At 34.6% G+C, this 23,481-nt stretch overlaps 2 protein-coding genes across 3 annotated transcripts in view; one reads left to right on the forward strand and one right to left on the reverse strand.

Annotated features, from left to right (window-relative positions):
• The window catches only part of LRRC7 (leucine rich repeat containing 7), a 622,375-nt gene that overhangs the window by 291,040 nt on the left and 307,854 nt on the right, over positions 1-23,481 (reverse strand). For both annotated transcript variants that reach the window (XM_061411605.1, XM_061411606.1), the window contains exons 6-7: positions 7,264-7,353; positions 2,848-2,904 (exon numbers count right to left, since the gene is read on the reverse strand). In XM_061411605.1, the coding sequence (XP_061267589.1) occupies positions 2,848-2,904; positions 7,264-7,353 (147 nt within the window). The remainder of the gene's footprint in view (positions 1-2,847; positions 2,905-7,263; positions 7,354-23,481) is intronic.
• On the forward strand, positions 7,541-21,049 carry LOC133245046 (craniofacial development protein 2-like). The gene is made up of 3 exons (XM_061412969.1): positions 7,541-7,596; positions 14,882-15,730; positions 21,034-21,049. The coding sequence occupies exons 1-3, from the start codon at positions 7,541-7,543 to the stop codon at positions 21,047-21,049; spliced, it is 921 nt and encodes a 306-aa protein (XP_061268953.1).

Consider the following 23,481-nt stretch of genomic DNA (forward strand, 5'->3'; position numbering starts at 1 on the left):
AGCAAACAGAGTCAATACAATTCAGAGAGCCATAAGTGAGAAAATCAAATGTAATAGTGAGATGATATAAAGGCAATGAGGGAGCAACATCATATGATGTGATCAGGGAAAGCCTCTGAGGAGGCACCATTTGAAGAAAGATAGGAATCCTAAGGAAGATCTAACCTGCAAAGATTTGAGGTAAAAGAATTCCAAAGAAAATAGCTAGTGCAAAAGCTCCAAAATGGGAACGTACTCATTTTTGGACTACTCTTCAAAATTATAATTAAGAGGATAATTCTGCTATGAGGAAAAATTTTATCATAGAATTTAAAGTTTTTTTCTTTATGGTTATCAAGTTTTTTCCAGATGTTCAATGTCCTCAATTATTACACATACTCAACAGTGATTGTGTCAATGATTTTTCAGCAAATGTGTACCTGAGGAATTTAATTTTCTCATTCATTGATATATCTAGAAGGGTGATTGTAAAGGAACAGTGTGGAAAATTTTATAATGCTAAATTCTAATTGATAATAGAATTTGTTCTAGAATCTGCACATATCAAGATGTCTCTATCAGTTTACTTTAAAAAGTCATATTTTAATTCTCTACATTTTTACATTTTTTATACCTTGTTAGGCATGTGGACTTTAAGACAAAAAGAAGAAAAAGTCAGTGACGATCTGCTAAAGACCTGACAAAATGTTTGTGTCCATGAAGAAATCATGAGTTATCTGTTCTTGCAGTAATTATTTAAAAATTAACTTTCTTCCTAAAACTAACTTTCTTCCTTTATTTTTCATTGGAAGTGCAAAATAAAGGAAGTAGAAAGCTCTCACGTATCTCCCCATTAGAGGTCTAGACTGGTGATCAGAAAGCACTATGGATAAGGAATACTGAAAGCACAGTTAACTTTTTCTCAAGACAGAACTTTTTGCAACTCTTAATTTTTGTAGACATCAAAATAAGATACAGTTCTCCATATATTATGCATGTCCTTGGTTCTTTTTATTTTTGTCTATAAAGTAAAAATTAAGCACACTAGATTGAAAATAACAAGATTTTTAAAATGTAAAACTGTAACAGCTATACTAATGGTACAAATGTTAACAGTCCACCAAGAAGACACCGTTTCATTTCTACATATCTTTACACTTTTTCAATGACAAAGTTAAATGCCTATTATTCTACTTGCTTGAATTTTGTTTGATAACTGATACTCAGTCTCACAATCTACAGAATACCCATGTACCAATTATGAGCATTGTTATTCACTACTCTGAAATGTCCACTCACCTATCTCATATAAAGACTGTATTAACAATCTATGGTCAAGCTTTAATTTATATTTAAAATGTATATTTAAAAAACGCATATTTGAAAACCTGTGTCAGATTTATTTATTATTTTATGTCAAAATTGTTATTTAAGAGCAGAAGGGAAAGGAGTCTTTTCTACACCATCAATATTTTCTTCTTAACTCAAATGTTTATATTTAGAGGAAGGAGACAACTGCTGTTTCACCATAGTTTAGCTTGTACTTAGATGTTTCCACTCTACTTTAAATGTAGACATTGAAAACATGGGGGATAGAAATGAATTTTCAGTAGATTAATGCTGAATAAGTAACACTCAATCATATTCACATTTCTGTTTGTGCCCCCAACATGGAAGAGGTGCCTTCCATTAAACCTATGTATAATGCTTTGGCTTAGCGAAAAACCACTCAAAAAGGCAGGGTGTCTAGATACAGAGACATCTCCTACTTTTCATGTTCTCCCCTTGTCTACCACTTATGAAGGAATGAATTGATGTTTAATCTCTCTATATATATTTAAATGAAATTCATATAATTATTGGAAGTTTTATATTTTACTGATAGAATTTTCATACATATTTATGTATCAAAATGTATTTGAGAGTATTTTATTGCTATATTGTCTGAAAAAAAGTCAATGAAATTCAGTGTAGTTTGCATAGAGAAAGAATATAAAAAGAGGAAGATAAAATTAAGTTTTGGTTCAGCAGATGAAATGTCACTAAATCCTGCTGATATGCTTGAAGAATTAATCACTGCACTCAGTGTTTTTCTGCAATACTGCAGGAGGGTTAAAACAGCAAGATAGTACTTTCAATATTTTAACTGTAACACATACAAATAATAATAATTTATCTGAGTAAAAATAATCCCCACTTTAAATAAATTTTGACTTTCAAAAATATTTTTTCTATATAGCACACATTCTATTATTAGATATGAATAAGGTAAAACAGATAGAACAAACAATTCTATTAAACTAAACATTGTATAAAATTTTGGTGATAGTTTTATACAAAACTCTTCTGTGTTCTTGTGTAAGCCATATTTTACATAGGTTATTATATACAGGTACAGTTTGAAGAATGTATAAATACATATTTTCTGCCAAGTCATTACAGGATCTCTAGAAAAACTTTAATCATTTTTATGAAATATCTGTATATTTTTTATTTGAAAACTATCACAATCCATAAATTAGCTTTAAAAGTTGAGCATTTGAAACTGGTGATTGTTTGAGGGTCATAGAAATGTCAGTTTCATAGGTTTCAGGGCAGTAACTTCCTGGTATGTATGTTCAGCTATGACAAGAATCTTAAATGGATTCTTCCCATTTTTACTTGTAATTATACAATTTTATAAGGCAGGATACATTCTTACTTAATATGAATCTCTTGTAGTATACTGTACTTTTCAGCCCCTAGAAAAATATTGTAGAAAAATTAACTCAATCATAATGACAAAACATAGCTAAAATAAAAACAGTCCTTTTTCTTCCTACTAGTGAAAAATAACCATTAAAAATTTCAAAATACTCAGTCACTTACTTTGGTAGAGTTTTCAAGTGATTTTCTCTTAACTCCAATATCCGCAATTTGGCAAGTCTGTAGAAATGAATTTAAAAATTTGTTTCTTGATATTTCTCTATAAAACAATATTTTTATGATAAACCAAATTGTTACTGTGTTAACCAAATGACTATGTCCAAACATTAAAAACCGTGGTTATAGATCTTTAAGAATTATGCAAATTGATTATGAGTAGGGTTGCATCAATATTGGAGAATGATAAATACCACTTTCCTAAACTTTCCTAAAATCTTTCAAACATATAACCTTAGTTATCTAAATTTTCTGTTTTATAAAAATACATTCACTGTTGTTTAATCATATGCATTCAAATTATTGAATATTTACTAAATACTAAGTACCGAGTTCACTGAAACATGGTAACAATTTACCTCAAGAGATGACAAATGAATTTTTAAAGCAAATGATAAAGCATAATGGTTAAAAGCTTGAACTTTGTGGTCAGATATATCTGGGTGAAATCCAGACTCTTTATATTCTATCCCTATGACACTGGGCAAATTAATCAACCCATCCTAACTCCAGTTTCTTCATCTGTAATGAGTATGTACTAATAGTACAAAATGTATATGGTTTTGAATGTTAAATGATGTCATCATACATGTAAAACATAATACGTGGCACACCATAAGTTTCAGTGAGTGTTACTTACTCCTGTGGAGCCCTATACCAAGGTCATAGTTGTAAAGTCTTACTACCAAGGCCACAGATTTGGAACTCTGCACCAAAGTCATCTGCAGAACTGACTGAGCTCTAGTTCCAGACACTGACTGTTGCTATGAGCCCCACTGATCTAAACTGGCTAACTCCTTGACCCCATATTAGGTAAAAATATCCACCTTCGAACTCACCCTATAGCACCCTAACCAATCACCTAATGCAAGTTTTCCAGCAAGAATTTTCTTTGTCTTGAGACTATAAAAATTGGCTACTAAACCATGAAAGGAGTTGGCTCTCCCGGGAGCCAGCTCTCTGTTCTAACAGCATCTCCTGCTGTAATAAACTCTATTCTACTGTCTTTCTGCCTTGTATCTGGAAATTCTTTTCAACCTGTGCAAAGACCATGACAATTACTATTACCTTTAATTAAAAACTGGGAAAAGTGTCATATATATAGCATAATATACCATATTTAATTGACTCTGAGCCTGAGATGTGAACATTTCAAATAGATGCACATTTAAAATCCTGTTGTATCATCTGTCTTATGATGGTACTAGAGTTGGGAAAATCAAGTGAAGTGAATGAGAGGTGCTTACATTTTCTGATGCTTGCAAAATACTTGGGTGATTAGGAATGCATTTCACACTTAACTACTTGTTAATGTTTGCAATCTGGGACAGTGTTGTTACTAATGTCTATGTTGTGCTGTGCTTAGTCGCTCAGTCGTGTCCGACTCTTTGCGACCCTGTGGTCTCTAGCCCACCAGGCTCCTCTGTCCATGGGTATTCTTCAGGAAAAAATACTGGAGAGGGTTGCTATGCCCTCCTCCAGGGGATCTTTTCAACCTAGGAATCTAACCAGGGTGTCCTGCATTGCAGGTGGATTCTTAACCAGCTGAACCACGAGGGAAGCCTACTAATGTCTATAAGCGAGCTTTACAATTTACTCAGTTGTGGTTATTTTAGGACAAATATTAAATGACTTATCCAAATTCTCAGTGTTGTGGGAATATTTCACTATTTGAACTATTTCACCTACAATGTCCCATATTTACTGTGCTTTTAGGTATTCAACTAGTTCTCTTCCCCTTTCCTTTTTGTTTTGAGTTCTATCAAGTTTCCAATTTAACTTTAATCTTATAAACTCTTAATCTGTATTTGAAACAAATTGTCTCAGTTCTTCAGAGCATGGGATATCACTAGTAAAAGACTTTTCTTAAACATGTATATATCTCAAATCTTAGTATCTGTACTAGAGTAATAACATTTTATGACTTAGTTTGGCCTTTAGGGGTACTAAATCTTAGGTTTTATAAAGTATATTAAACATTCTTTGTCAAATTATCCAGCTGAAGGTTCAAAAGCTTTTTAGATTACAATAATAAAATAGAGCATTTTGGGGCAGATAATTTACATAAATTGAAATCAAATTCGAAGTGGTTTGGGTATTACGTTATATATTTGCCCAGATTTCTTCTCTTATATTAGGACTAGTCAAGAGAACTAACAAAATGCTAAAGCAAACAATGTATTTTAGGGAGATAACTAAACATTTTATGACTTAATAAACCAAAAGTATACTTGTGGTTTGGGCCAGTACCAGAAGGAAAATCTACTTTATATGAACAAATGATGAATTATTAATTCATTTAGAAACTAAGCATATGCTATTGTGAATATCTGTGAATTTTCAGAACTGTCTGAGTGTATGGTATTCGTAGGTATTATGAAATCATGATCCACAAAAGTAAGAGAATTTGGAAAAAACTTTTGAGGTGATTTCTGTGTGCAAATAGAGGCTGCTACCTGTTAAAGGATGTCATTATTTCACTGAGTTCTTCTTAATGTCATGTATTAACTTCTGCCCAGAGGTGGAGGTTAAGGTACAGTCAGTTATTTGAACAATTTGAGATGATCACTTAGAAAAAGGCAGTTAACAAAAAACTTAAAATATCTTAACTTTTAAGATATATCTTTTATATTTAAAATAGCCTTGATATGGAAACAAAGTTTCCATTGACACATGAATGGATACAGAAAACTTGTGTGTGTGTGTGATGGAATATTACCAGTCATAAAAAAAAGAATATACTGCCATTTGTAATGACATGAACGGATCTTAAGGGCATTATGCTAAGTGAAATAAGTTGGACAGGGAAAGACAAATACTCTATGATCTCACATATGAAATCTAAGAAGAAAAAAATAACTATAGAAAAGAGGTCAGATTTGTGGTTATCAGAGGTGGAGGTAGGGGAAGGGGAAATGGTTGATTGTGGTCAAAAGACACAACTTTATGCTTATAAAATAAATAAGTACTGGAGATGTAATGCATAGCATGATTACTATAGCTAATACTGCTATATAGTGTCCAATATATCTCAAAGTAACTAAGAGTAAATTCTAAAAATTTTCATCACAAGGAAATGTTTTTTTCATAATTATATAAAGTAATGGAGGTTAAATTTAATGTGCTCATCATTTTGTGATAAATTTGTCATTATTATGTTGTATACCTTAAGTTCATACAGTGCTATCTATCAATTATATCTCAATAAAGATGAAAAACGTTCACTCTAGAACACCTAGAAAATATCGAGAATTTAAGATGAAAATAAAAACCTTCCATAATTTCCCTTCCAAGGAAATTCTTTTATTTCTTGCATATTCATATTCATATGGGAAACACAGTATATAGTTATGATAAGCTTTAAACATAACATCATAGGAAATAAAAGATATGTCTCTAGTCAAGATTATAAATCGCTACATTGTCATATGGATGTACCATAATATATTCAAGCAATCTCCTAGATGGATGTGTGCTTCCATATTTTTCATATTGTAAATAACGATAAACATTTTTGTCTATAAATCCTAGTGTGATATATGATGATACATTTCTAGAAATGTATTACAAAGGCAGTGGTTATAAATATTTTCAAATCTTTTAAAGCACACTGCCCTTCACAGAGTACATGACATTCTGCAATTTCATCAGCAGTGTGAAGTTATCTTTTTCCTCACACTCTAAACAGTTTTATAGTTTCTGTGATATGCTTACAGCACAAAGGCCCTTTATTCACATATTAATTTGTATTATTTTATTATTTATAATGATAAACATTTTTTGTGTTTTCAACTTGTACACTTATTATGAACTGTGTTATGAATTTATATATAAATTTATATATAACACATAATAACTGTGTTATTATGAACTTGCACATGTTATTTACCCAGTTTTTCTAATGAGATCTTAACTTTATACTCCTTTGAAAGAATTCTTTATAAGTTAAGGATCTAATTTGCCTTCCATATATGGTAGAAATATTTTCCTATTTATTACCTTAATATTTAAAATATTTTCTAATATTATTTTATTTTAAAGGCATGTATGTATTCAAATATATCCATTTTTTTAATGCTATAAAAATATTATCTAACCCGTGTCAAAAATTTACATATGTTTCTGATTTTTTTTTAATATTTAACTCTTTAACTCATCTGAAATCTGATTATTAATGACATGTAAAGACCTAATTTTACTTTTTTTCAAAATATTTCATTAATTGGCATGGTCTCATTTATTGGATAAAAGTGAGGGTATCTTTAATTACAGGGGTCACTTTCGAAGCCTCACCTACTGATGGTGGTTAAGTACTTACCTAAAGTGAGCTAAAATTGTATCATTTAAAGTTCTTATTCTTACCTTCCAAAATTGGCTGGAAGAAATTCAAGAAAGGCATCATTCAGGTAGAGCTGGGTCAGATTTAGAAGCTGCGTGAAGCCATCAGGGAGTCTAGAAAGGAGTTAAAGGTTTAGTCATTGCGTAGATGTTGCCATAGAAACAGAACAAAAATATATATCTCTAAGGAGAAAAAATAGAAGTGTAATACATTTTTCAACTCTCCTTTGGTATCACAGTAATGGAAGAATTTATTGAGCATGTTGTTACAGCTTGAAAATTTTGCCTGTTATTAAAATAAATGGCATTCACCCCTCCACACTGCTCTCCTATGCTGAGATTTATGTCACCGCCAAAGTCAGCAGCATCATTTCTTACTGTTACCCTGGCCTTATACACACCAGTGAGATATTTTTATGGAAATTTCAAGATGTATGCTATCTTTTATAATTCCAAATTTATGAGTCTTCTCAATAGAAAATTCATATGCATAGTCAGGCAAGGTTATCTACTCTTTCACTTAATCATTAGAAGTTGTGTGCAGTTTGTAACACTGATGGCTAAAGGTGCCCAATGTGAGAAGGGAAAGAGTGTTTTGTCCCTTAATTGATAATTTCCTTAATGCAGGCCCAACAGATACGTGCATTATAATTCAAACTGACCTGATTCATGCACACTAAAAATGAACAAGAACATTAAAGTAATAAACAGCATTCTAAAGACTTTAAGAGTCATTTAAAAGTTGAGAAAATATCCTTTGGGAAAAATCTTATCAGTGAGATAAAGTAATTATTTGAAATGTTTAAATCATTTTTACCAAAATGATTTAACTCAAGGATTTTTCTTAAAAGGACATTGACTTTTTATTAATTTAATTTCTATTAAACATTTTAATGCCTTTTTCTACACTTTAGACAAGACTATGCTCTTTCACAGAATATTTTTAAACAGTGTTCAAATATGCCTTCTCCTCAAATTATAACCTATGACCTTCCTTGTTTTTACTGACAAAATTATTTAAAAAGCTGCCTCTACTGCCTACTTTTTACTACTCTCAAGCCATTATTTTCTGGCAACTACTCCAACTCTATTACTGAAACTGCACTCGCCAAAGCCTCTGATGACCTCTAAATCCCAATTTCATTAACTTCATTTTATTTCATAACCCACACTGCCCAGCAACAGTTGTCATCACTGATTGTCCTCTCCTTCTGGGCTTCTAGCATACCACTTCCCCTACTCTTCTTCCTACTCCTGGAGCACTAGATCTGAGTTTCATTCCATGGTTTCTCTTCCTCTGACTAATCTTTTGTTATGAAATGTTTTATGTATATAAAAGAGTATATGCGTACTCACAATATAATTTAACAAATAGAACCGGTATCTTTAAAACCCTCTGGCTGTCCCTCCCTGACTACATCTTTGTATTTGTTCCACAAATTCCTAAATGATGGTTACTTTTCTGTTTTTTAAGGACTTTTACACCTATTTAAATCCCTGAAAAAAGTCATGTGGTTTGGTTTTTTTAATATTATCTAAATCAAATAATACTATGAATATTTTTATGGGACTTATAATAATTCAAATCATTAAATAATTCATTAGTTAAGTGAAATTCATTCATTTTGATGTAGATGACTGATCACCATACCATGGTATTCCATTGTACGAATATATCACAATTTATTAATCATTCTTAATCTAATTGAACATTACAGTTGTTTCTAGTTTTTGTTTGTATTTCTATTATATATTCTATTTATTTTTGAACATATATCCTGGTGTACAAGAGATTACTTAAGTTATATTGCTGGTTAGAAGAGATTAATATCCTTATGAAAAGCTCTCAGCTAATGACTAGCAGGAGTATAAATACCTCAGCTCTCTCACCCAAATCTGTGATGTGTGTTTAAACTCTTTCCCAGAGTTCCCCAGAAAGCTTAAGGTCCAGTGTCCATACTAGTAAATAGCTTGATAACATATCCTTAATTGATATTTCCTGATATCATTTTCAGGACTCTTGAGAGGAGATTCCAACCAGTCCATTCTGAAGGAGATGAGCCCTGGGATTTCTTTGGAAGGAATGATGCTAAAGCTGAAACTCCAGTATTTTGGCCACCTCATGCGAAGAGTTGACTCATTGGAAAAGACTCTGATGCTGGGAGGGATTGGGGGCAGGAGGAGAAGGGGACAACAGAGGTGAGATGGCTGGATGGCATCACTGACTCGATGGACGTGAGTCTGAGTGAACTCCGGGAGTTGGTGATGGACAGGGAGGCCTGGCGTGCTGCGATTCATGGGGTCACAAAAAGTCGGACACAACTGAGCGACTGAACTGAACTGAACTGACATCATTTTTTAAATATATTGCTTAAATTCTTTTCTAAACTTTTCTTCTGAGAAAGCCAAACTAAACACAATTAATATTTTTATATTGATTCAGTAGAAATTGTTTATACACTCTTAAGACACTGATCTTATATGGATTGTTTTTGCTACAAACATCTTGCTTCACTTTGTATTTTGGAGCTGGATTGTTTGTATACGACTTCTTAGAGGATGCTTCCATAAATTTGCTTCCAAAGGGAGGTAGGATTAATAAAAGCAGAGAAGAGGGGAAAAGGAGGTTGGGGAAAGTGAGAACTACAAAGAAGAGGTAAAAATTCACCTGAGATGGGTTACAAAGAGAACATGGGTTCTAGAGAGAATATTTTATGAATAAGAGTATTGGTAGTTAATATTTGAGAGTATCAGTAGGGGACAGGTTTTAGAGGATATTTAATGCTTGACTCATAGGTATACACTTTATCTTATACAAGTAAAAAAGAATCTACTGGAGATCTTTATTTTTCTCTCTGTTTTTCTTCCTTAACTACTTTAGAGCTCATATCCTGGTAGTTTAATAGTTTTCATGAAAATGGCACAGATGTTCAACAGATTACAATTCAATTTAACTACTATTTTACTTTGATGTTCTTTTGGTTCTTATATTCATTCAAGAAAAGAAATCATTTATGATTTCTTAAAAAAGAAGATTAATATGTGTAAAATGAGAAGAATGCTAAAATCTTTGATCTAAAAATTTATATTAACATCATAAATAAAAATACTTTTAAAATACTAATTTTTTAGTTATAAGGACAGCTTGAACCATCCAGCTTAACTTAGTCTATTATTCTACCCATGTATGTGTTAAATGATATTACTTCATACTACTTCTTTAGATGGAAAATATATTTCTTTATGGTACCTCTCTGAGAAAGTTTATGATACAGGAAAATCTGGCTGTTACATAGAACACTTCTCTAAGGATTTAAGAACTGACTACATTGGGCAGATTCCAACTGCAAGACTGGATTGCCAAAACTAAGTTATATGAAAAAACCAGAATGGAATGCAAGATAGTTTTTTCAGTCTGCTTATAAACAGATGTGCTGATATTTTATATCAAATCTTTCTTTTTTAAAAATGCAGAATTAAGGGGTATATTTATACAGTATGTCTTGTTTAATAGCATGCACATTTTTAAATTTCAATTTACTTAAACAAGAATTTGTTGAATGGTCACTCTGCACTGAGATTCAAAATTAATGCCTTTTCCTCACCTTCTCCACAGCATTACATTCACAGATTTAGCAAAATGCTATGACAATTATGTTTATACAAGTGTTAAGAATTTTTTATGCCTTTGCTAAATTACACATTCTTTGAGGAGAAGGAATTTTTTTAATCTCCTCAATGACCTAATATTGTACTTTGAAAACATATTATTTGAAAAATATATAGTCAGTAGATCTGCTAAAAAATATTCAACTTTATTTATTATTAACTTTATGGTATGGTTTTGTAGTTTTAATGGTTTTACTTGGCAATATCACCATTTCTGGAGGAACACACAAGAACCTGTGAGGAAGAAGATATTCTTTAGCAAGTTAGGTTAAACAAGATGAAAACCACGGGCTGTCTTTATCCTCCTCCAAGATATTCAATGAAATCCAATAGTTTACACTAAGTAAGTGAACTCTAATGAAATAATTTCATGTTCCTAGTACTCTTGCCTAGAAAATCCCATGGATGGAGGAGCCTGGTAGGCTGCAGTCTATGGGGTCCCTACGAGTCAGACATGACTAAGCGACTTCACTTTCACTTTTCACTTTCACACAATGGAGAAGGCAATGGCAACCCACTCCAGTGTTCTTGCCTGGAGAATCCCAGGGATGACAGAGCCTGGTGGGCTGCCATCTATGGGGTCGCACAGAGTCGGATATGACTGAAGCGACTTAGCAGCAGCAGCAGAGTAACTGGTGGCTTTCCAGAGTTGACGGATTTATTTTAAAATTCAAAGCATTTAAAATATATATATACACTATTAGCAAGGTGAAAAGACAGCCTTCAGAATGGGAGAAAATAATAGCAAATGAAGCAACTGACAAACAACTAATCTCAAAAATATACAAGCAACTCCTACAGCTCAACTCCAGAAAAATAAATGACCCAATCAAAAAATGGGCCAAAGAACTAAATAGACATTTCTCCAAAGAAGACATACAGATGGCTAACAAACACATGAAAAGATGCTCAACATCACTCATTATCAGAGAAATGCAAATCAAAACCACTATGAGATACCATTTCACGCCAGTCAGAATGGCTGCGATCCAAAAGTCTACAAATAATAAGTGCTGGAGAGGGTGTGGAGAAAAGGGAACCCTCTTACACTGTTGGTGGGAATGCAAACTAGTACAGCCACTATGGAGAACGGTGTGGAGATTCCTTAAAAAACTGGAAATAGAACTGCCTTATGATCCAGCAATCCCACTGCTGGGCATATACACTGAGGAAACCAGAAGGGAAAGAGACACGTGTACCCCAATGTTCATCGCAGCACTGTTTATAATAGCCAGGACATGGAAGCAACCTAGATGTCCATCAGCAGATGAATGGATAAAGAAAGCAGTGGTACATATACACAATGGAGTATTACTCAGCCATTAAAAAGAATACATTTGAATCAGTTCTAATGAGGTGGATGAAACTGGAGCCTATTATACAGAGTGAAGTAAGCCAGAAGGAAAAACAGAAATACAGTATACTAACGCATATATATGGAATTTAGAAAGATGGTAACAATAACCTGGTGTACGAGACAGCAAAAGAGACACTGATGTATAGAACAGTCTTATGGACTCTGTGGGAGAGGGAGAGGGTGGGAAGAGTTGGGAGAGTGACATTGAAACATGTAGAATATCATGCAAGAAACGAGTTGCCAGTCCAGGTTCGATGCGCGATACTGGATGCTTGGGGCTGGAGCACTGGGACGACCCAGAGGGATGGTGTGGGGAGGGAGGAGGGAGGAGGGTTCAGGATGGGGAACACATGTATGCCTGTGGCGGATCCATTTTGATATTTGGCAAAACTAATACAATTATGTAAAGTTTAAAAATAAAATAAAATTAAAAAAAAAAATATATATATATATACAGATAAATAATTTCTCTAAGGAAACGTTTTCATTTTATTAATGGCTTAAATTAAAAGTAGCATATTCAAATTATAATAAATAAATGATACGAGAATCAGACACCCAAAGTATTTATTGCTTGAGCACGTGGACATTGATGTTAGAAGATCTAAGTCTGAACCACAGTTCTTTCAATTATTCATCTCTGTGACTTCTACAAATTATGTAATGTTTGTAAGACTCAGTTTCCTTTTTTTTTTGTAAAATGATCAAACTAATATCATCTTTCAGAGTTGCTCCAAAGAGTTAAATGATTATCTGCTCCATATTAAAGACTCACTAAATAGGAGTGATCGTATTACGTTTGTTTTTATTGTTTTTATTCTAATTTTTGAATATTAACTAGAATACTAATTTAAATACTTTTATTAGTGCTAAATTTATTGTTGGAATAGACAAATTAAGATTGGCTGCAGACATCCTTGTTTCAACATTTTTCTTTTCTAAATGTGTTTACTTTAGAAGTTTAATGAAAACATATTACAGGCATTTGACCTCCATTAGAACGTTAAACCAAATTAAAATTTTAGGAGCTATAAGTTGTGATTAAGAAGCCAATCTAAAATCTTCTGCTCTAATTGGAAAGGTATTTTGCATCTAAACATTTTAATTTATAACCTTAACATTATAAAATTAGTATAACATTACCAGAGAACATTTAAACTATCATATTCATTTAATGCATTTATTTTTTATCTAATTTCCAATTAATTATTTTAACATCACTGCAAACTTGTATAATGATTTCTCTCTTTGTAATTATCTTTCAATTTTGCTGTAAATCAGAGTGACTATAATCTATCAGTCAAACTAGGACATTTTTGAGAGTTTAGAGGGAACTATTATTAATCATGCCACATCATGATGTATAAACTGGGAAGACCTGAGCAGAGACATATAATCACCCTGTATACAATCTTCATATCCATGTAGATGTACCATAATTTATTAGCAATTTTCTTATTGTTGAGAATTAAGAACGTTCAATTTTTTCAAAATGTATCTTTTAATTTAAAACAAAATCAAACTGTTCCCCCAGGATTTGTGAAATATAATAAAAGGAATCCAGGAATTTATACAATCTTTGTGTATTTCCATGTGTAAAAAGGAATGTAGATAATATTTTTCTACTTCATATTTTCTGTGAAGACAAAAATGAAATAATGTATCTAAAAGCCTGAGATATGCTAGGTTCTCAATAAATGATGGTCTTTAACTTTTTGAGAAGTTGTTATTCTCAATTTTACTGTAATAATTTTCACCACTGACTTGGTTAAGGCATTCAGATTATACTATAGAGTTCATATCTAAAACTAAACCTAGTAATACAACACTTAAAACTGTAACTTTCATATTCTAGGGTTTTCATGACTTAACTACTATGTAGATTTCTTGTATCTAAAAAACAAACAGAAAGCAGGAAAGAAAAATGAAACCCAAATCTATTTTAATAGAGAAAATTAATAAATCTCTAGTATAACTGATCAAATAAAAAACAAAAAAGACACAAAACAGAGAGCATCACTAGAGAACTTGTAGAATTAAAGGGCTAATAAAATAATATGGAAAATAAGATGCCAATAAGTTTGAAAACACATGAAATATACATATTCCTAAAAACACAAACTACCAGAAATGATTCAAAGAAAAGTTGGTAATTTGAATAACACTATAGGTATTATAGTAGGTAAGGAGCAATGGCTGTGCTTTGCTGGAGCAGCCGTGAAGAGATACCCCACGCCCAAGGTAAGAGAAACCCAAGTAAGATGGTAGGTGTTGCAAGAGGGCATCAGAGGGCAAACACACTGAATCCACACTCACAGAAAACTAGTCAATCTAATCACTCTAGGACCACAGCCTTGTCTAACTCAATGAAACTAAGCCATGCCCGTGGGGCAACCCAAGATGGGCGGGTCATGGTGGAGAGATCTGACAGAATGTGGTCCACTGGAGAAGGGAATGGCAAACCACTTTAGTATTCTTGCCTTGAGAACCCCATGAACAGCATGAAAAGGCAAAATGATAGGATACTGAAAGAGAAACTCCCCAGGTCAGTAGGTGCCGAATATACTATGGAGATCAGTGGAGAAATAACTCCAGAAAGAATGAAGGGATGGAGCCAAAGCAAAAAGAATACCCAGCTGTGGATGTGACTGGTGATAGAAGCAAGGTCCGATGCTGTAAAGAGCAATATTGCATAGGAACCTGGAATATCAGGTCCATGAATCAAGGCAAATTGGAAGTGGTCAAACAAGAGATGGCAAGAGTGAATGTCGACATGCTAGGAATCAGCGAACTGAAATGGACTGGAATGGGTGAATTTGACTCAGATGACCATTATACCTACTACTGCGGGCAGGAATCCCTCAGAAGAACTGGAGTAGCCATCATGGTCAACAAAAGAGTCCGAAATGCAGCACTTGGATGCAATCTCAAAAACGACAGAATGATCTCTTTTCATTTCCAAGGCAAACCATTCAATATCACAGTAATCCAAGTCTATGCCCTAACCAGTAATGCTGAAGAAGCTGAAGTTGAATGGTTCTATGAAGACCTACAAGACCCTTTAGAACTAACACCCAAAAAAGATGTCCTTTTCATTATAGAGGACTGGAATGTAAAAGTAGAAAGTCAAGAAACACCTGGAGTCACAGGCAAATTTGGCCTTGGAATATGGAATGAAGCAGGGCAAAGATTAATAGAGTTTTGCCAAGAAAATGCACTGGTCATAACAAACACCCTCTTCCAACAACACAAGAGAAGACTCTATACATGGATATCACCAGGTGGTCAACACCGAAATCAGATTGATTATATTCTTTGCAGCCAAAGATGGAGAAGCTCTACACAGTCAGCAAAAACAAGACCAGGAGCTGACTTTGGCTCAGACCATGAACTCCTTATTGCCAAATTCAGACTGAAATTGAAGAAAGTAGGGAAAACCACTAGACCATTCAGGTATGACCTAAATCAAATCCCTTATGATTATACAGTGGAAGTGAGAAATAGATTTAAGGGCCTAGATCTGATAGATAGAGTGCCTCATGAACTATGGAATGAGGTTCGTGACATTGTACAGGAGACAGGGATCGAGACCATCCCCATGGAAAAGAAATGCAAAAAAGAAAAATGGCTGTCTGGGGAGGCCTTACAAATAGCTGTGAAAAGAAGAGAAGCGAAAAGCAAAGGAGAAAAGGAAAGATATAAACATCTGAATGCAGAGTTCCAAAGAATAGCAAGGGGAGATAAGAAAGCCTTCTTCAGCGATCAATGCAAAGAAATAGAGGAAAACAACAGAATGGGGAAGACTAGAGATCTCTTCAAGAAAATCAGAGATACCAAAGGAACATTTCATGCAAAGATGGGTTCGATAAAGGACACAAATGGTATGGACCTAACAGAAGCAGAAGATATTAAGAAGAGGTGGCAAGAATACACAGAAGAACTGTACAAAAAAGAGCTTCACGACCCAGATAATCACGATGGTGTGATCACTGACCTAGAGCCAGACATCCTGGAATGTGAAGTCAAGTGGGCCTTAGAAAGCATCACTACGAACAAAGCTGGTGGTGATGATGGAATTCCAGTTGAGCTATTCCAAATCCTGAAAGATGATGCTGTGAAAGTGCTGCACTCAATATGCCAGCAAATATGGAAAACTCAGTAGTGGCCACAGGACTGGAAAAGGTCAGTTTTCATTCCAATCCCAAGGAAAGGCAATGCCAAAGAATCCTCAAACTACCGCACAGTTGCACTCATCTCACATGCTAGTAAAGTAATGCTCAAAATTCTCCAAGCCAGGCTTCAGCAATATGTGAACCGTGAACTTCCTGATGTTCAAGCTGGTTTTAGAAAAGGCAGAGGAACCAGAGATCAAATTGCCAACATCCGCTGGATCATGGAAAAAGCAAGAGAGTTCCAGAAAAACATCTATTTCTGCTTTATTGACTATGCCAAAGCCTTTGACTGTGTGGATCACAATAAACTGTGGGAAATTCTTCAAGAGATGGGAATACCAGACCATCTGACCTGCCTCTTGAGAAATTTGTATGCAGGTCAGGAAGCAACAGTTAGAACTGGACATGGAACAACAGACTGGTTCCAAATAGGAAAAGGAGTTCGTCAAGGCTGTATATTGTCACCCCATTTATTTAACTTCTATGCAGAGTACATCATGAGAAATGCTGGGCTGGAAGAAACACAAGCTGGAATCAAGATTGCTGGGAGAAATATCAATAACCTCAGATATGCAGATGACACCACCCTTATGGCAGAAAGTGAAGAGGAACTAAAAAGCTTCTTGATGAAAGTGAAAGTGGAGAGTGAAAAAGTTGGCTTAAAGCTCAACATTAGGAAAACGAAGATCATGGCATCTGGTCCCATCACTTCATGGGAAATAGATGGGAAAACAGTGGAAACAGTGTCAGACTTTATTTTTCTGGGCTCCAAAATCACTGCAGATGGTGACTGCAGCCATGAAATTAAAAGATGCTTACTCCTTAGAAGGAAAGTTATGACCAACCTAGATAGCATATTCAAAAGCAGAGACATTACTTTGCCAACAAAGGTTCACCTAGTCAAGGCTATGGTTTTTCCTGTGGTCATGTATGGATGTGAGAGCTGGACTGTGAAGAAGGCTGAGTGCTGAAGAATTGATGCTTTTGAACTGTGGTGTGTGAGAAGACTCTTCAGAGTCCCTTGGACTGCAAGGAGATCCAACTAGTCCATTCTGAAGGAGATCCAACTAGTCCATTCTGAAGGAGATCAGCCCTGAGATTTCTTTGGAAGGAATGATGCTAAAGCTGAAACTCCAGTACTTTGGCCACCTCATGTGAAGAGTTGACTCATTGGAAAAGACTCTGATGCTGGGAGGGATTGGGGGCAGGAGGAGAAGGGGACGACAGAGGATGAGATGGCTGGATGGCATCACTGACTCGATGGACGTGAGTCTGAGTGAACTCCGGGAGTTGGTGATGGACAGGGAGGCCTGGCGTGCTGTGATTCATGGAGTTGCAATGAGTCGGACACGACTGAGTGACTGATCTGATCTGATAGGTATTATGGAAATTAAATTTGTAATTAAAACTTTCCCATAAAGAAAAGCTCAGGCTTGAATGTTCCACTTGCACATTCTATCAATACTTAGGGAAGAAATAACTCCAATACTATACAATTTCTTACAGGAAATAGAAGATGACATTTCCCAACTATTTTAATGAGGCCAGTTTTACCTTGATACCAAAAGCAGACAGAGAAATTATATGAAAAAAATTTCAGGCTAATATGCCTCATGAATATAGATGGGAAAATCCTTAGAAGATACTATCAAATCAGAGGCATTCATGTATAAAATGCATAATATTTTATGACCAGGTAAGTTTATGTATATCATTGTGGCAATAGATATTATTTTAAAAAATTAAACAAAAACTTTGACAAAACTCAACATCTCTTGACAACAGAAATTCTGAGCAAAACAGATATCAAAGATTGGCTATATTCTAAGGTGTCCCCAAGATCTCTTCTAGAAATTTGCTGCTGCTGCTGCTTAGTTGCTAGTTGTGTGGGACTCTCTGCAGCCCTATGGACAGTAGCCCACTAGGTTTCCCTGCCCATGGAATTTTTCTGGCAAGAATACTTGAGTGTGGTGCCATTTCTTACTCCTGGAGACCTTCCAGACCCAGTTCAGTTCAGTTCAGTCGCTAAGTTGTGTCCCTATCTTTGCAACCTCATGGTCTGCAGCACGCCAGAATCCCCTGTCCATCACCAACTCCTGGAGCTTACTCAAACTCATGTCCATCGAGTCAGTGATGCCATCCAATATCTCATCCTCTGTTGTCCCCTTCTCTTCTTGCCTTGAATCTTTCCCAGCATCAGGGTCTTTTCCAATGAGTCAGTTCATCCCATCAAGTGGGCGAAGTATTGGAGTTTCAGCTTCAGCATCAATCTTTCCAATGAATATTCAGGATTGATTTCCATTACAATTGACTGCTTTGATCTCTTTGCAGTCCAGGGGACTCTCAAGAGTCTTCTCCAACACCACAGTTCAAAAGCATCAATTCTTTGGTGCTCAGCTTTCTTTATAGTCCAAATTAACATCCATACATGACTACTAGAAAAACCATAGCTTTGACTAGATGGACTTCTGTTGGCAAATTAATGTCTCTGCTTTTTAATATGCTGTATAGGTTGGTCATAACTTTCTTTCCAAGGAGTAAGCGTCTTTTAATTCCATGGCTGCAATCACCAACTGCAATGATTTTGGAGTCCTCCCAAAATAAAATCTCTCACTGTTCCTATTGTTTCCCCATCTATTTGCCATGCAGTGATGGGACTGGATTTCACGATCTGAGTTTTCTGAATATTGAGTTTTAAGTCAACTTTTTCACTGTTCTCTTTCACTTTCATCAAGAGGCTCTTTCATTCTTCTTCTCTTTCTGCCATAAGGGTGGTGTCATTTGCATATCTGAGGTTGTTGATATCTCTCCAGGCAATCTTGATTCCAGTTTGTGCTTCATCCAGACCAGCATTTTTCATGATGTACTCTGCATATAAGTTAAATAAGCAGGGTGACAATATATAGCCTTGACATACTCCTTTCCCAATTTGGAACCAGTGTGTTGTTCCATGTCCAGTTCTAACTGTTGCTTCTTGACCTGCATATAGATTTCTCAAGAGGCAGGTCAGATGGTCTGGTATTCCCATCTCTTTCAGAATTTTCCACAGTTTGTTGTGGTCCACACAATCAAAGGCTTTGGCAGAGTAGATGGCAGAGTAGAAGTAGATGTTTTTCTGGAAGTCTCTTGCTTTTTTGATGATCCAACGGATGTTGGCAATTTGATCTCTGGTTCCTCTGCATTTTCTAAATCCAGCTTGAACATCTGCAAGTTCACAGTTCACCTTCTGTTGAAGCCTGGCTTGGAGAATTTTGATCATTACTTTGCTAGTGTGTGAGATGAGTGCAATTGTGCGGTAGTTTGAACATTCTTTGGCATTGCCTTTCTTTGGGATTGGAATGAAAAGTGAGCTCTTCCAGTCCTGTGGCCACTGCTGAGTTTTCCATATTTGCTGGCATATTGAGTGCAGCACTTTCACAACATCATCTTTTAGGATTTTAAATAGCTCAGCTAGAATTCCATCACCTCCACTAGCTTTGCCCAGAGTGATGCTTCCCAAGGCCAACTTGACTTCGCATTACAGGATGTTTGGCTCTGGGTGAGTAATCACCCAAAAGTGGGATCCTCACCCAAATGTGGGATCAAACCCACATTTCCTCTGTCTCTTGCATTGGCAGGCAGATTCTTTACCACTAGTGCCACCTGGAAGCCCCTATAAGTTTCATTGTTGTTCAGTCTCTCATTTGCGTCCCACTCTTTGTGACCCCATTAACTGGAGCATGCCAGACTTCCCTGTCCTTCACTATCTCCTAGAGCTTGCTCAAACTAATGTCCATTGAATTGGTAATGCCATCCAACAATCTCGTCTTCTGTCATACCCTTCTCCTTCAATCTTTCCCAGCATAAGGGGCTTTTCCAGTGAGTCAGCTCTTTGCATCAGGTTACCAAAGTATTGGAGTTTCAGCCTCAGCATCAGTCCCTTAAATGAATATTCAGGATTGATTCCTTTTAGGATTGACTGGTTTTATCCTTATAGTCCAAGGGACTGTCAAGAGTCTTCTCCAACATCACAGTTCAAATGCATCAGTTCTTTAGCACTCAGCCTTCTTTATGTTCCAATTTTTACATCCATACATGACTACTGGAAAAACTATAGCTTTGACTATATGGACTTTTGTTGGCACAGTAATGTTTCTGCTTTTTAATATGCTGTCTATGTTTGTCATAGTTTCTCTTCCAAGGAGCAAGCGTCTTTAATTTCATGGCTGCAGTCAATATCTGCAGTGATTTTGGAGCCTTAGAAGTTTATGCCTTTGCAAAATCTTCTCCTCTTGAGTACTGGTAGGACTTGTGCTTTGCTTCTGATTAATGGACTGTGGCAAATAGGATGTCATTCTCTAAACTATAGTATGTTATACACCTCTCTCTTAGTAGGATGCTCACCCTACTCATCTGTTTGCCCTGAAGAAACAAGATGCTGTGTTGTGAACTATGTATGGAGAGGGTCACCTGACTGGGGATTGCACTAGCATTTAGGATTCAAGAATGTCCTCTAGCTGTCAGCCAGAAAAATGCTGGGGCTCACAGGTTTATGACAGCAAGGAAATGAATTCTGCCAATAAGCTGAATGAGGTTGAAAATGGATTTTTTTTCCAGTTACGCCTCCAGATGAGATTACAGGTTGACTGTTGCTTTGATAGTAGCCTGGTGAAAATCTCAAAAAGTGAACCCAGCTATAGCATGCCTAGATTCCTGACTCATGTAAACTAAAAGATAACAAATGTATATTGTTTTAAACACTAAGTGTGTGGTGATTTCTTGTACAGAATTATAAAACTGACACTGATTTTGGTATCTGAAATTGGGATTCTGCTGTAATAAATTCCTAAAAAATGTGGAGTGACTTTGGAGTCAGGAAGTGGTCAGAGACTGCACAAATATTGAAGAGTGTTATAGAGAAAGCTTAGATTTTCTTCAAAAGTTTGAAAGTAGGAATCTAAGCTTTGATAACCCTGTTGGTAAGAGCTTAAAAGGAAGTGAGAAATAGGTTATTTAAAATTTCCTCAGCCTGATAAAGGGAATGTATTAAAAAAATAACATTCAGGATTGATACATACAAACATAATGGTGAAAGTCTGAATGCTTTCTCCTTAAGATTGAGAACAAGGCAATGGTGTCTGTTTTCACCTCTTCTATTCAACATTATATAGGAGGTCCTAGCCAGGACAATAAGGCTAAAGAAATAAATTAATGAATTATAGATTGGGAAGAATGAAATAAAACTTTCTTTATTCCCAGGTGACATGATGATTTACTAGAAAATTGTATGCTTTCTTCTTCAAATTTACAAAATATTTATTAGTAACATTAAATGAATCTATTTAAAGCTGCAGGATTTAAGGTCAACATACAATAAGCAATTGTGTTTTTGTAATAAATAAATCATTTATAATTACCCCCAAACCTGAAATACTTGGAGTAAAATAGATATGCACTATGTTTAGGGAAAGGAATACTCAATATTTTTGACATGTCAATTCTGCTCAAATTTATCTACAGATTCAATACAACTATTATCAAAATTCCATAAGATTTTCATATTTTTGTAGAAACTGGCAAGCTGATTAAAAAAATATATGGAAAAGGAAAGGAAATAGAAGAGCGCAAATAATTTGATAAAGAAGAAAAAGGTTGAAGGACTCACATTCCCTGACTGTGTAAATTATTACAAAGCTACAGTAATTGAGATAGTGTAAAACTGGTATTAGGAGAGGCATATAGATTAACACAAAAATATAGAATCCAGAAATGGATCTAAACACATAAGATCCACTGACTTACAAAACAGATACTCAGATAATTTTATCTACAAAAAAGGATAAAATTTTCAACAAATAGTACTGGAACAAATAAAATGCAATAAATGAAGAAAAAAGAGAAGCACAACACACACACACACCATACATAGAAACAAAAAGCAACTTTAAATGGATCATAGACCTAACTGTAAAATCAAAACTACAAAAGTTCCAAAGGAAAGCTTAGGGGAAAATCTTTATAACTATGATTTATCAATAGTAAAGATCTCTTAGATAGCAACAAGAAGAATAAATAATAAAAAATTATAAATAGGGCCTCATCAAAATGAAAATCTTTTGATCTTTGAAAGTTACTGTTCAGGAAGTGCAAAGCTAAGTCATAAGAGCAAATATTTGCAGTTTTAAAATCAAATTAAATTCTGACTAAAGGTATCTGATTTTTAGCCAGAATTCATAAAGAATTTCTATAATACAATATTAAAGAGAACGCAATAAATATGAAAAAAAAACCTGAACTTTTATCAAAGAAGCAATAATATTTTAAAGAAATACAAGGAAAGAATTTAATTTGATTTTAAAACTGTAAATTAAAACTACAGTGAGTTATAACAAAGAGATACTGTATCTACTAGAATGACTAAAACAGAAAAAAAATTAAACAACTGATAGTATCAGATCCTGACAAATAATAAGGAATAATGGAAAATCTAATAGATTGCTGATGGGAATGCACAATGAAATAGCTATTTTGAAAACAGTTTGGAAATTTCTTATAAGGTGATACATACACGTACCTCACTATGCAGAAAACTACTCCTAGGTGTTCGCTTAGTAGAAGTGAAAACAGATGCTTACACAAACACCTGTACCGAAATGTTTATAGCTACTTTATTCATAAGAGCTCCAAACTAGAAACAACTTAAATATCTATCAACTGAGGAATATGTAAACAGCTTGTGCTATATTCATGCAAAGGAATTCTACCTAGAAATAAATGGGAATGTAGTAGAATTCTTGAAATGGCAGGAATAAATCTTAAAATCACTGTGTAAGTAAAAACACACAAAGTATGGCATTATTTATATGATATTTTGGGAAAGGCAAAACCACGGGAATTTGATTTTTCTTTTGAGTAACTTTTTTTCCCTAAATTGACTTTTCTTTTGAGTGATTTTTTAAATGAATTACCAAACTTGCTTTTAGTGTTAGACATTTTTTGATGAAATTGGTTATATTCATTTATCTTTTGAAAAGTTAAATGTATGAGAGTAATTCAGAGACATAG

Source organism: Bos javanicus, chromosome 3 (genome assembly GCF_032452875.1).
Source record: "Bos javanicus breed banteng chromosome 3, ARS-OSU_banteng_1.0, whole genome shotgun sequence".
Classification (NCBI taxonomy): domain Eukaryota; kingdom Metazoa; phylum Chordata; class Mammalia; order Artiodactyla; family Bovidae; genus Bos; species Bos javanicus.

Excerpts from the sequence above, each read along its gene's own strand:
- LOC133245046 (XM_061412969.1), top strand. The coding sequence starts at position 7,541 with ATGGCATTCACCCCTCCACACTGCTCTCCTATGCTGAGATTTATGTCA. Across the intron at positions 7,597-14,881 it reads AGATTTATGTCACCGCCAAA|AAAGCAAAAAGAATACCCAG; the intron begins GTCAGCAGCATC and ends AGGGATGGAGCC.